Below are 14,697 nucleotides of genomic sequence, written 5' to 3'. Positions count from 1 at the left end.
GCGATGCGGGCTCTTTTTTTGGTTCCATATGAACTTTAAAGTAGTTTTTTCCAATTCTGTGAAGAAAGTCATTGGTAGCTTGATGGGGATGGCATTGAATCTATAAATTACCTTGGGCAGTATGGCCGTTTTCACGATATTAATTCTTCCTACCCATAAGCATGGAATGTTCTTCCATTTGTTTGTATCCTCTTTTATTTCATTGAGCAGTGGTTTGTAGTTCTCCTTGAAGAGGTCCTTCACGTCCCTTGTAAGTTGGATTCCTAAGTATTTTACTCTCTTTAAAGCAATTGTGAATGGGAGTTCACTCATGATTTGGCTCTCTGTTTGTCTGTTATTGGTGTATAAGAATGCTTGTGATTTTTGTACATTGATTTTGTATACTGAGACTTTGCTGAAGTTGCTTATCAGCTTAAGGAGATTTTGGGCTGAGACAATGGGGTTTTCTAGACATACAATCATGTCATCTGCAAACAGGGACACTTTGACTTCCTCTTTTCCTAAATGAATACCCTTTATTTCCTTCTCCTGCCTAATTGCCCTGGCCAGAACTTCCAACACCATGTTGAATAGGAGTGGTGAGAGAGGGCATCCCTGTCTTGGGAAGGCACTTCTTCTTGGAGTGTCAGCTACTTGGAGGTCTGTTAAAAGGACTTCTGCTGTAATTATGATGATGAGGAAGAGCCACTATATACTGAGTGCTTGCAATGTAGCAGGAATCAGGTTAAGTATTCTGGATGTATTCTATGTGATATTCTACATATTATGTATCTATATATACATATGATATATATATGATATAGATGCCTGTGTGTGCATATATATGTGTGTGTATATATATGTATGTATCTGTGTGTGTGTATATATATATAATTTAATCTTCACCACAACCCTCAAAAGTATGTATAATTAGAGCTGAATTAGGTGAGACTTTAGATCTTATTCACCATTGTTTATCCATCTCCTAGTATAGTATCTGGTGAAAAAGCACTCATTACACACTTACGGAGTGAAAGAGAAAATAGATTTCTACTTTACTGATGATAAAACTGAGGCTTAGAGAATTTGTGTCATTTTTCCCAGTATCAATCAGCAGACCCAGGACTTGAATGCAGGTATGTCTGACATAAAAATATATGTTATTAAGAGCAAACTGAGGTACAATACAATAATTTTTCTGTACAAATTTCTTGGACATATACTTTGGATCTCATATTGCCTATGAATATCCTAATAGAATGAAACTTTGTTATTATCTCCATTTTGTAAGAGTATGTCGATGTTCTAGAGCAGGGATCAGTAAACTTTTCCTTTAGAGGGTCAGATGATAAATATTTTAGGCTTTGCTGACCATACAGCCTTTGTCCCAGCTACTCAATTCTTCCAGTGTAGTATGTGGACATGGCTGTATTCTAGTGAAACTCTATTTACAAAATCAAGGAGTGGTCTGTAGACCATCATTTGCTGACCCCCATTCTAGAAAAGTACTGGGAACCTAATAGAGGTCCAAACAGTGTTAATCGTCTAAGTGAGTGGCTGCAGTGAGTGCTAGAGGGAAGCTCACCTCACCAGAAGTGGTTAAGTGGGGAGGTGGGGCCTTGGTGGGATGCTGGCAGGTAGAGATGGGTGGCAATGGCTTTCCTTATTGGAGGCAGAGTCTTGTGTGATGTTAGGAGGCGAAAGTATGCGAGGAAGGTGGCATGTTGTTTTAACAAGTGAGCTGGAGATTAGAGATGTAATGGAATGTTTGACAGCTCATTAGAGTCCTCACACATAGCCATATCCCTTCTAATCAGTGTCTGTCCAATAGTTCACTCAGTAGTTATTTTAAAAACATTTATCATATATTAGGCACTGTGCTAAAAAACCTGGGTATAAAATATTTAAAAATTAAATGTAGACCCTGCTCTCACAGAACTTGCATTCAATTGGGAATATATACATTAAAAAACACATGTGAATATGAATATGAAACCTGTTAAAGGAGAAGGAAGATCCTTTAAGAGAATAAAGTACATGTTCATTAATGAAAATTTTGACTGTACAGAAAATTCTAAAAGAGAAAATCAAATTTACTTCTAGCTGTGCCAGAAACAGTCATTATAAACATTTTTGATGTGCTATATTTCCTTCCAGGCTCAGTGTGTGTGTGTGTGTGTGTGTGTCAGAGACAGAGAGAGAGATGAATGGAGAATGCTAGGATTATATGCAAAACAACATCATCTATAGGGTTTGTTTGTTTGCTTTTGCCCCAGACACAAACTGTTAGCATTTTTCTATAATATTCTATAGTTGAACAACAATTTTGCCAGTCGCCTAATAATGAAAGTTTACATTATTTCCAATATTTGCTATACTAATTTTGAAATATATAAATAATATATTTGGTTATGTTATAGACTCTAAATCATGTCTTTGGTTATATTTTAGAACAAGTTTCTGAAAGTAGCTTACTGGGTTAAATGGTATGAACAATTATGTTTCTAGATGATAGGACTAAATTACCTTCTAAAATGGCTATCCCAAGGAATACCTTTGTAATTACTGTAGGCGTTTTCCACTTTTGTTCTGTCCATATTTTGCTTCCACCTCACATTGTCACAAATTTTCAAGGTGCTTAAGTTTATCCTAGGGAACTTATGTGGGGTGAAGATCAGAGAAAAATTTCTTAAAAGATACAGCCATTGAATTTTAATTTGATCCCATTGCCCTTCTACCCCCCAAAGCTCCAGGTACTTCGACCCTTTCTGAGAGGAGAGGCAGGCTCAATTCTCAGCCTCTGCCATTAAGCACATGGGTAAGTAGTTTGTTCCCTGGGATTCAGTTGCCCACCTATATTAAATAAAATTACTTTCATGGTTCCAGGGCATCATTTGTAGATGAGTATATGGAACCTGGTGACCCAGAAATGTTAATTTTCTTCAAACTGGTTAGTAGGTAACTTCAAAGAATGATTGACCCAGTATGACAACCAGTATGGTTGTTTAATGAGCTAGTCTCTCATGGGGTACAAATTTGACATTTCAGAAAGCTGTGCTTTTTTTTTTGGTTAATACTATGTGTAGTTGAATGAAATTTGAACCCAGGCAAATCTGAAAAAAATTAGACTTTAACTATCAATGACTTTAGACTTCCAGACATCTCTAGTCTTCTCCCAAAACTGGCACTATTGTTTAATCTAAATAAAAAGTACAAATCTTATCTTATAAATTACCACTGTAGTTAACATTCTATAGTTGAACCATAATTTTACTAGCCACCTAATGATGGAAGTTTAGATTCTTTCCAATATTGCTGTAATAATTGTGAAATAGATAAATAACGGCATGACTCTAAATCATGTCTTTAGTTATTTTTTAGAACAAGTTTCTAAAGGCAGGATTACTGGATTAAATGGTATGAACAATTATGTTTCTAGATGATAGGAATAAATTTCCTTCTAAAATCGCTGTTCCAAGGAGTACCTTTGTAATTGCTATGGCCCTTTTCCACTTTTGTTCTGTCCATATTTTCAGTGAGTGATTTTTAGTCCACTTTCAAAGTATATTGGCTGTCTGCATTTCAGCAGTCTTTGGGGATTACAGTTGGGAGTCGGTGTGAAATCTCAATTCATTTGGCCTGAGTATTTATTTAGAACATTGTTCCTCTTTGAAGTGTCTTGGGTTATTGAAATAAAAATATTAAGTTCTTTGAGGCATTTTTTAATTTAAAAAACTTTATACAATATTTTAAAAATTATACACAGGGTAAGCACATAAAATTTAAAGGATGGATGGATGGATGGATAGATGGATGGATGGGCAGTTGAATGGATAAATATTTGTGGTGGTTAGTAGGTGACCCAGTTGCCTTCTCAGAGGACTAAAAGTGTTAAAGCATCTTCTAGAAACTCCAAGTTTCAATGGAGATTTGGGGGTGCAATATTAAAATCTACTTTTCGTCCTCTTCCTCTTCTGTCTTGGAGCCAAGGGTAGGTGGGATTAATTAGAGTGGCACAGATCTGTAGGGACATGCAAACTGGAATTCATCAATGGTGCTAGTTTAAAAGGAGAAGATATGACAGGCAGAGAAGAGCTTCCCTAGAACCCTGAACTATCAGGAGAGATTAGGACAGTTTAGTGTTTCCTACTGACATATCCTGCAATGACTAATTTCTAATCCCTTTTCCTATTCTGTAGGATTAGCCTGGGTGAAACTGACATACTATGTTTTAGAAGTCAGGACCCTCTGGTCACTTAATAGGATATAGAGGGAAAGTTTTGGGTGCAGTTCCATTTGTGAACAAGATGTATTTTTCTATAGGTTCTCTGACCCCTAGAAGGGGTCAGAGATCAGAAACTTGCTAAGCACCCACCAGGACCTGAAAATCTCTGTGCACTGTGGAAAAAAAAAGCAAGAGCAGTCTGATTATCGTATTGTACTTCGGCTGCCAACATGCTTACTCAGTCCTTAAGCTTCCTCAGCACAATTTGAGATGGAAATTTTCTGATCAGAATTTTTCCTATAAGTCTTAGAAACTTGGATTTGAGCCCATTATGCAAGCCAGGGTTTTTTTTTTTTTTTTTTTTTTTCCAATTACTTGACAAGCAGGTTGCCTTTGAGTCACTCATATGAATGGCCTTGATGTAGACATTGGCACATGCTGAAAAGGCAAAAAAATAAAAAATAAAAAATAAAAAATTTACTTTTCTTTGACCCTTTAAGAAGATTAGTCTGGTCACAGTTTTCTCCTGTGCTTATAAACCTTCATGTTTCCTGCCTGTCCTCTCATCTTCTAAGTCTCTCCTAATTGATCTTCAAATCATTGAGGCTGGCTTGTGCTGGGTCCTCGCTACTCCAGGCCATTCCTGCTTCCCCTTCCCTGGTACCTGCAAGGCCTGCCTCCAGTCCACATTTTCCTGTGAAGTTTTTCCTGAATTCCTCAAGTTCTTTGATCACCACAGCAATCCTATGAGCTTATAGATATTTTCCCTATTTCGTGAATGTGGCAACCGAGGTCCAAGTTCAGACAGCTAGATCTAAAGACACAGATCCTGCACATCATCTCCCCAACAAGACAGACACTCCAAGAAGGCAGTGACCACATCTTTCCCTCTAGTTTACCATACAAAGGACAGTGGGGTTCTTGGCACACGGGTGCTTAGTAATGGTTTTTGAATTTGATTTCAATTTGAGAGTAGATTAATAGCATTTCTGTAGTTAGGAGAGCAGCAAGTTACATATTCTTTTCTTCGGAGTTTAGACTTGCAGGTCCCTGTGAACGAGGTAAAGCCAGGTCCTTCTACCCCAACTAAAGTTTAAAGATGCAGGGGAGATGTCAAAAGATGTGATCTGAGATTTCTGCAATCACTTGGAAACTGTACTGGCTAATTAAGATCATAATAGATTATTTATTCTTTCATTCACTCATGTTTATGCGTGTGTTCTTTCACTCTTTAACCATTCAGCAGGTATTTACTGAGCAACTGAAACTTCATTCATATTATATGAGTTATTATATGATAATATCAATAAGAAAAATTATGTGAAAGTTTATTAATATTGGCTATGAGGGGGATGAAATCAGCAAGCCAAAAAAAAAAAAAAAACACAATGCTGTATTTTAAAGAAAGTCAAAGGTAGCTTCATCCATGATAAAAAGGGTATGTAAAGTATGATTTCTCTTATATAAAATTTTATTTGTGTAGATAAAGAATTCCATGGAAAAATGGCAACAAAAGTATATTGATAACTCAGGCTGATGAAATTTTAAGTAATTTCTACTGTTTTTATATTGTCTATAATGTATGACAGTTTTAAATAAATGTATACATTGTTTATATAATAAAAACAGTAAGGCTGCCATTGTGGTGAGAAACAATTCATGGAGTGTCTGCTATGTGACTAGTCTCTGGAAATCAATGTAGTGAATATTCACCTGAGTTCTTCCTTTTACTTTGAAGACACATTAGTTTGACGACGGGCATGGTGGCTCATGCCTGTAATCCCAGCGCTTTGGGAGGCTGAGACAGGTGGATCACGAGGTCAGGAGATTGAGACTATCCTGGCTAACACACTGAAACCCCGTCTCTACTAAAAATATAGAAAATTAGGCCGGGCGCGGTGGCTCATGCCTGTAATCCCAGCATTTTGGGAGGCCGAGCTGGGCGGATCATGAGGTCAGGAGATCGAGACCATCCTGGCTAACACGGTGAAACCCCATCTCCACTAAAAGTACAAAAAAATTAGCCGGGCCTGGTGGCGGGCACCTGTAGTCCCAGCTACTCAGGAGGCTGAGGCAGGAGAATGGCATGAACCCGGGAGTCGGAGGTTGCAGTGAGCCCAGATCGTGCCACTGCACTCCAGCCTGGGTGTCAGAGGATACTCAGTCTCAAAAAAAAAAAAAAAAAAAAATCAGCTTGAATGCTGAAAGAGGAGTGATAAGTGAATACTGTGACTGTCAGCTTCTATAGCAAGAATCCTTTTTAAGGTCTGTCACCTGAAGATCTGGGTGAAAGGGCTTTAACAATGAGCCTGGCCCTTAGGTTTATAGCCCCTTTGGTCCTTATGTCTTGGCTGCAACAAGAAAGCTAAGACTATATCTCTGACCTCAGCCAATCATTTTATAAGGGGACTGAGCAATGGTCTGGATGAGTCAGTGAAAATCAATTGCAATGATGGAAAACCCATCTAAGAAAAACCCATCTAAGAAAAAATGTCCTAGGGTCAGAGCCAGCCCCTCTGCACATGAAAGATTTCAGTCTGTGTTTATTGACACAGAGGGTAGTTTTAATTACCCTGAAGGAATTTCTGGCATGTTTTGCCAAAGCCAGTTTTAAAATGTTTAATCAGTGGATTAGTGACTATCAGACCTACTGGAGAGGTCTGCACATGGGGCAGCTGGTCAAGTGTAGTGTATTGCAATGAGGCTGTTAAAGACAGAGTATGGGTACATTTTGTCAGAGAAACATAGGGGAATACTACCATCCACTCATGAGATGATCTTGCTTTAGAAAGTGTGGTGTGTTTTCTGTGCCAAAGGCTTGATTTCCTTTCTTGGTTTCATGATCTAAGCAACCTCATGACCTCTGTCTTTGATATACTGAAAAGCGAATGTGGGTAAGATGGTCTAGAGCCAGAGTTTGAGTGATTAATCAAGCAATCAGTTCAAGCCACAACTAGCAACCTGAAAGAGTGAATATGCTTTTCTAAATTTGATAGGCCCAGGGAAAATGTATACTTAAAATAGCATGATGGTTTTTGTTTTACCTGTTTGTGTGGACCTGTAAAACATTTTAAGATGAGAGCTATAAAAGGAAAAGCAGGATGGTGGTGTCACATCACAAAGCAATTTTAATCTGCTAGATACCTTGAGAGGAAACCATAGTCCAAAATAAAGGTAAAATCACTAGAAAAATTGTTTTCCTGATTTTTGTGTTTTTGTTCTTGTATCTTTTGGTTGAATCTCTCCAATAAGATGTAAAAACACTTCATAGTGCTAAATACCATATTTTCTTCATCTCTCCAAGGTAAACTTCAGATAGAATTTCTTTTTTTTTCCCTACACAAAACTGTCCTTCATACTACCTCTTTTCCCTGATGTTCTAATCTATAGATAGGCCACATTCTACTCTCTGATGTAGACAAGCAAGAGACTTGGCACCTTGAAATTTGAATAGAAACCCAAAGAGCCCATGTTGTTGAGCTGCTATTTATGTCCTGTTCATTTACATGGTAGTTTTGTGATATTCCTTGTTGCTTTCACAGAAAGGTTTCTCAGGCTATTTCATACCAACATGAACTTATCTGGGGGGTTTGCCACACTTACTGGCTCTTGACTCCCACATTTTTTTAAACTTTTATTTTAGGTTTAGAAGTACGTGTGTAGGATTGTTAGATACATAAGCTGCATGTCACAGGGGTTTGCAACATGCACATTATTTGGTTACCCAGGTAATAAATATCTTACTCCCTCTTAACCATCAAAACAACTGATCAAATAATTCAGTTGTCTTTGGCACTGCTGATAGTTTTCAACTCTAAAAAATTCCCCCTTCCTCTTGCTTTTAAATTAGTTCATCAATAAACCAACTTCTCCAAACAGGTTGATACATTAGCAGCTAAATATTAGGCAAGGAAGGAGTTATGTAAAATAGTAATGTCATCTTATACTTGTGGGAGGGGTTTTGTATTTCTGCAAAGTATTTTCACAGCTCTTATCTACTCTGCTCAACAAATATAAAGAGTAAATTTCCTTTATTCTCATTTTTTCAGTGAAAAAACTGAGATCCAGTGGAGTTAATCAACTTGCCTATGATCACATACCTAGTTTATGGTGGAGAAAAGACTGAGGTTTAGAGACTGATTCATAAAACCGAGCTCTTTCTATGATATCAGAATATCAGATAAATCAATAAACTCCCAAGTAGATGAAATCTTACAGTGTTGGAAAAAAGTGCATCTGCTTGCTGACTCTCTGTAAGACATTGACCACTAACATTTTTAGAGCAAGGTTCTTTGGGTGGAACAACTTGGTGTGCTTTACACTTTCGATCTTGGGGCTTGGGCATGGGTTGTGTCTCATTCCTAAAGTCACTCATTTTTACTCTTGCCAAGTGGAAGAGTCTCTGGAACCACATTCCTGGACAATGGTGCAAGCCTTAAAGCACTAGGGTTTGGTGATAATAAAGACATAGAGAAGCCAGTGGATTTAGTTCTATGTCATGGCTGTATATTGCGCTCAAGTATCTAACTCACAGATATCTACCATTTGGAATGAGCAAGAAAATAGGTAAGAAAAACAATGGATTGATCATCACCAACACCATTCTGATCCCCAGAAACTAACATAAGGACAGGAAAACAACATTTACTGAGTACTGTGTGTATTTTTTTTGCCTCATTTCCATTTTATTATGTAAGCAGTGAAATCTTTGATAAGAAGATGGGCTCATTACTTAAATCCTCTAACTGCAGTTGCCCCTATGTAAAGTTAAGACAATAGTAGTAACTACTTTCCATGGTTGTTGTGAGGGTTAAGTGAGATAATACTTGTACATGGCTAGTTCAGTCCCTGACACAGATTAAACATTCAATGAGTAGTTGGTTGTTTTTAGTAGTTTTAGAAGACTTAAGTGGTCATAAGTATTATTTGTGCTGGACCACATACACTTTTACCCTCCCAACCCTAGAGTTTAGAATTATATGAAAAAAGTAGTCAAGAAAACAGACTCTGGAGATGACTGGGTTTGTATCCTGGCCCCACCACTTGCTAGTCCTTGGGCAAGTTATTTAACCTCTCTAAGCCCAGGTGCCTCATCTGTAAAATGAAGATAACAATGCTTAACCTCGTAAAGCTATTGTAAGTATTAAAAGTGATGGTGCCTGTAATGTGCTCAGGACAGTCCCAGGAAAATAGTAGGTAGTAATTGCTAAATGTTAAGCTGTATTTTTATTAATGTTAGTACAGCTGGCTGGGCGTGGTGGCTCACGCCTGTAATCCCAGCACTTTGGGAGGCCAAAGGCAGGCGGATCACCTGAGGTCGGGAGTTCGAGACCAGCCTGACCAACATGGAGAAACCCTGTCTCTACTAAAAATACAAAGTTAGCCAGGTGTGGTGGCACATGCCTGTAATCCCAGCTACTAGGGAGGCTGAGGCAGGAGAATCACTTGAACCTGGGAGGCGGAGGTTGCGATGAGCTGAGATCGCGCCATTGCACTCCAGCCTGGGCAACAAGAGCAAAACTCCGTCTCAAAAAAAAAAAAAAAAAAAAATTAGTACAGCTATGTATATGTCTTAAGATATTATCATTGGAAGACAGTTGTTTTGATTACAAAACAGAGGACAAATAAGTTAATACACTAACCTTAATCTTTGATCCAGTATCAGTACTGGCTGGTGGTGATTTGATCTCTTTTAAATAGCAAAAATAATCTGTTAGGTTGGATTCTTTTTCTGAATATAAAATGAAACATTGAGGAAACTAAAATTCATTACTCTATGCACCATCAGCAGGATATTTAAGGATAATACATTTAAGATACTACAAAATTAACAATAATGGACTAATTATGAACCTTTTGTTCTATATTAGTGGTATCTTGAAGCTTCCCATTAAGGCCTAATTTTTTTAATCTTACATGTTTATTTTGAATATTTCTTCGTATATTACCTTGCTCATAGTTTCTCATAGGATATAACCTCATACTTCCGAATGCTTGCAGAGAAATGGGGCCATTTCTAACGAGTGAGGTGACTTACTTCTGCTCCTGAATAGTTCCTATTGCATAAAATTTGTTCTGCACCAGAGCATTCTCTCTTTCACCCACTGCTCCTAGCCCTGCACCATAAAACCTTACCCCAAATGCTGAGTATCCTGTCCACAGGACCCTACTTTGGCTATTTGAAGCCAGCTCTCCTAATCACTACAGCCTCTTCAAAATTCCCTAGATGCCATACAGCAGCTGTTTTCAAACTTTAACGTGCATTAGAATCACCTGAAGTATTTGTTAAATACAAGGTTCCAGGCTCCACCCCCTCAAGCTTAGGATAGGTCTATAGGCCTGTGAGTTTGATTTTTTCAGTTTCCCAGGTAATCCTACTGCTACTGATGATGATCAGGAGAAACACTTTGAGACCATGGCTCTATGTCTGTCTTCTCAAGTGAGAAGGCAGTCCACTTCAGGTCGACGGGGCTGAGGCAAGGGAGCTTTTACAGTGTTGATTGTGTTACCTTCCTAGCCTGGATTTTGACAGGCCTGGAGCAAACTCTCCCAAAGAGATGGTAGGGGGTATGTGGAAAGTGTGTAAATGCACCTGTATGTTACCAAAAGTTGAAGCATCACCACCTCCTGGAGTCTGGATCTGAACCCCATGTTTGTCACAGGAGCCAAGGGAGAACCCAAGACAGAGAATAGTGGCACAATAATGAAGCATGAATTATCCAGATGAAAACACCTATGGAAATAAAGGTATTCGTATTATTATTTATACCTACTCTTCTTGATAAAGTAGCAGTATAGAAGTGTTAAATAGTTCCAATTGCTTAAAAGTTGTTCCGTGGGACACAAGTTAATTTACATTTTTTAAATAGATATTGTACATAGGAAGCATAGTTTGATTTATTGTTTTAAGAACAAGAACATATTTTGACCAAATGTACATGGGGATGATATAACTAGTTATAAAATTACCGAGAGAGAGAGAGTGTTGGCTAAACAAGAATAGAGCCTGCTTTATTGATGTTAGGTTTGTTGAATAAGCTAGAGAACAAAGTAGATATATTAACTGCTCAAACAAAAAGAGCTTGGGGTCAAGAGACAAAGAAAAAGAGCTTGGGGTCAAGAGGCAAAAAAGACAATGTGGGCATCTTACTTTGAATATAACGAAGAATAAAAGGTATCACTGAACAGATAATTTCCAATGAGAAAATAGATCTAGAAATCACTGTGTAGGAAAAACAACTTCTCACCTGTATCAAATATTCTAAAGCCCTTTCATTATTAACTCCTAAGTAGTTACACTTGATTTGGATGAAGTAGCATGATGGCTTCTGCTAGGCTTTTTTATTCATTTCTCGATACAGTGTGTGGCGAGGCTTTAGCTTTACAGCCTCCACATTTGGCTATATTTTGGGGTAATGGAAAATAAAATTTAATACAAAAGAAATGTATTTTGATTTAAGAAAGAGAATCATCAGAGATTCTCTTTAGAGGTGGAGTTTGTAACAGAGTCTGTATAAACCCTGAGACAGATCAAAGAGTACAACATTCAGAAGAGAAGAGCTCCCTTTAATAAAAGGAACGAAGGGGGAAAAAGGCTCTAGATAAATATTTTATCACAGAGCTAATGAAATTTAAAAGGTGGTCACAGATCAAAGAGGGAAGAAAACAAAAAGCAGGTATGTGTGTATGTGTATATATATTGTGTATGTGTCTGTATGCATATATGTTTGTGAATATTCCCCATCAGACTATGGATAAAGATGTGTGAGGCATTTGTGTCCTAAGAAAACTATGCAATGTTAGCATTATACATTTATATAGACTCCATGCAGGTGATATTTTTTAATGTGTTTTTATATAAAATAATAAGAGAGCAGTGTTTGTTTTTAAATAATGTTGGTGATGTGAGGTAGAGTGCAGCTCTTCCCTTGCTATTGAAAAATTATCTTTTGCCGTCTGGTCTATTTGAATAAAAGGCTTACATCTGTTGTAATTTCAATTTCAATGTACGATTTTTTTTTCCTTCCTACCAACTAGGTAACACTTTCAGTGCATTCTAATATAATATTGATTGGGGGTTTGAGTTTTATTTGGTTTGCCCTTGATGATGTTACTTTAATGAGATGAAACTGAATAGCTTTGAGTGGATTTCCCTGGAGCTTCCAACTTTTATGCCCCCTATTCCTCCTCCAAGATGGAGAGAGAAAAAAAAATGGAAGTATTTTGTTATTTGGTCAAATTTTATGACTTATGTCATATCAGACTCAAAATTTCTAAAAACATAAAAACTGCGAGACAGTTCAGAGTCCAAATTTTAAGAGCTTGTTGTGAAGAATAGCCAGGATAAATACCTGCTTTTCGCTGTGCCTCATCAAGTCCAAATGTTTCTGAAAAATCCCTTCAAAGTACAAAGACAGTGCCCTTCTCCAAATTTGGAGGGTTGGTGACTATATAAGCATTGTGCACAGCTTAGTGATCAGTGTGAGGTACAAGGTGAATATGTGTCTATACACACGTGCCTGTGTTTTAATAGAATGTAAGAGTCACTTCAAGGTGTCATTTTCACAAGTTTAGTTACTTTCTTCAGAAATTGAATCTATTAGAATCTGGTTAAGACTGCCTTGATGAAAAGAGGTTGGTCAATGGGTACAAATATGCGGTTAGATAAAAGGTATAAATTCTAATGTTTGATAGCAGAGTACAGTGACTGTAGTTAGCAACAGTGTATTGCATATTTCAAAGAAGCTAGAAGAGAGAATTTGAAATGTCCCTAACACATAGAAATAATAAATACTGAAGGTGATAGATAACCGGAATACCATAACTTGATCATTATACATTCTATGCATGTAATAAAATCACATGTACCCCATAAATATGTAACATATTATGTATTTAAAAAATTGCCTTGAATTTCTGACGTGAGATTATGATTATTTAAGAGCAGTATAAGACATGAAGCCATGTAGGGCTCTCTCTGATTTTCTAAAATCCGTTCCAGTGTGAAATAATAATTTAATGTGTGTCAGCAGATTGGGAATGAAGAGTCTGGCATCCATCCTTTTACTTATTAAGTATTTATTGTGCACTTACTGTGTGGCTGGTGCTGTACTGCTGTACTTGGCACTGGGGATGCAAAGGTTTAGTATATAGACCTGGTCTCTACTGTTAAGGAACTTGTGGTTCAGTAGGGGACACATACAGAACAACAGGCAATTATAGTGCAGAATGAGAGGTTCTCTGATGGAGGAAGTACAAGAGAATGTGAAATGACATAAGAGGGCTCAGAGCAGGGCTCATGAGGAAGCAGATGGCTAAACTGAGACCTGAAGGATGAGGAGGAGGGAAGAAGAATGAAAAGTATTCCAAGCAGGGAGAATGGTAGTCAAGATGATGGTTAGTCCCACCTCAGTTATTTAGTAATTGGGTGACTTCAGGAAAAAGTCTATCTTAGATACTTTATTTTCCTTATTCTGTGGAAGATGGAGATGGTGGCCCTAGTGGATACTGCTGCTGGTAGAAAAAAAAATGATAGCAGTTAATATTTATTGAGCACTAATTATGTGCCATGTAGTGTACTAAGCCCTTTACATGCATTAGTTACTCAATTAGGGTTTTGAAATCACCTTTTGAGGTAGGCATCATTATTATCTGTTTCACAGATAAGCAAAGAGAAGCTCAGAAAGGTTAAGAAACTTGCTCAAAGTCACCTTATTAGCAGTAGAAAAGTCAGGATTTGAAAACAGACAAGTTTAACTTAGAACCTGTGTTTTGCACCATTACTATACTATTCATAATCTAACTTTCATAAGCTGATATAGAGATGAGCAGGATAATGGATTAAAAGGACTTTTTAAACTACATGGAACTCTATACTATTATTATGCATTTTAAACTGGGGCATGAATCATGTGGTTGGTAGCTAGTCCAGAATAAAAAGTAAAAATGTTTGCAACAATATATGGGCTGCCATTTCTTGATTTGTTAGCAATGCCTCTAATTCTATGGCCTCAACACATTAGTAGTCAAAAGTGGCATTTCCTAGGGGACATTTTTTTTGAAGCAACAGAACATTAGATAAGATGGACCATGGGTTTGCTCCTAAATGGCAACTGCTATGTTAGAAAGTTCTCGAACATTCCTGAGATCTTTAATCTGTTAATCACTCCATGGCCCTCTGTGACTGCTCAGCACAAAATGAAATGGAGGCCTGGCAATTATCCAATTCCTTTGAAGAATCTTGCCTCTTAATGCTGATAATCCAAAGCTCCAATTGCACTTTTAAAAATTCTAGATTACCAGATTCACTCAGTTGTACATACTCTTTACTCTGCCTCCACTTTTTTGCCAAATAGACCTTTTTCCTGTCACTTCTACATTTCTCATAATTCCCAATGTGCTCCTTGCATTTATCTGGACTCTAATCAGCCATCGTATTGTGAACGTAGGACCGTCTATACTATTGTCACATAAGCAGGTTCATGCTGCTGGCC

At 37.5% G+C, this 14,697-nt stretch overlaps 1 protein-coding gene across 9 annotated transcripts in view; it reads left to right on the top strand.

Annotated features, from left to right (window-relative positions):
• Positions 1-14,697, top strand: part of PPP2R2B (protein phosphatase 2 regulatory subunit Bbeta) — a 495,072-nt gene that overhangs the window by 218,617 nt on the left and 261,758 nt on the right. For 2 of the 9 annotated variants that reach the window (XM_054489456.2, XM_054489457.2), the window contains exon 2: positions 10,867-10,951. The exons of the other annotated variants lie outside the window; for them this stretch is intronic. In XM_054489456.2, the coding sequence (XP_054345431.1) occupies positions 10,915-10,951 (37 nt within the window). In that variant the 5' untranslated portion in view covers positions 10,867-10,914. The remainder of the gene's footprint in view (positions 1-10,866; positions 10,952-14,697) is intronic. 9 annotated transcript variants of the gene reach the window in all.

The sequence above is a fragment of the Pongo pygmaeus genome, chromosome 4 (assembly GCF_028885625.2).
Source record: "Pongo pygmaeus isolate AG05252 chromosome 4, NHGRI_mPonPyg2-v2.0_pri, whole genome shotgun sequence".
In the NCBI taxonomy this organism is placed as follows: Eukaryota; Metazoa; Chordata; class Mammalia; order Primates; family Hominidae; genus Pongo; species Pongo pygmaeus.
Note: the sequence above shows the minus strand (reverse complement) of the source record. Positions and strands in the feature narration are given on the sequence as shown.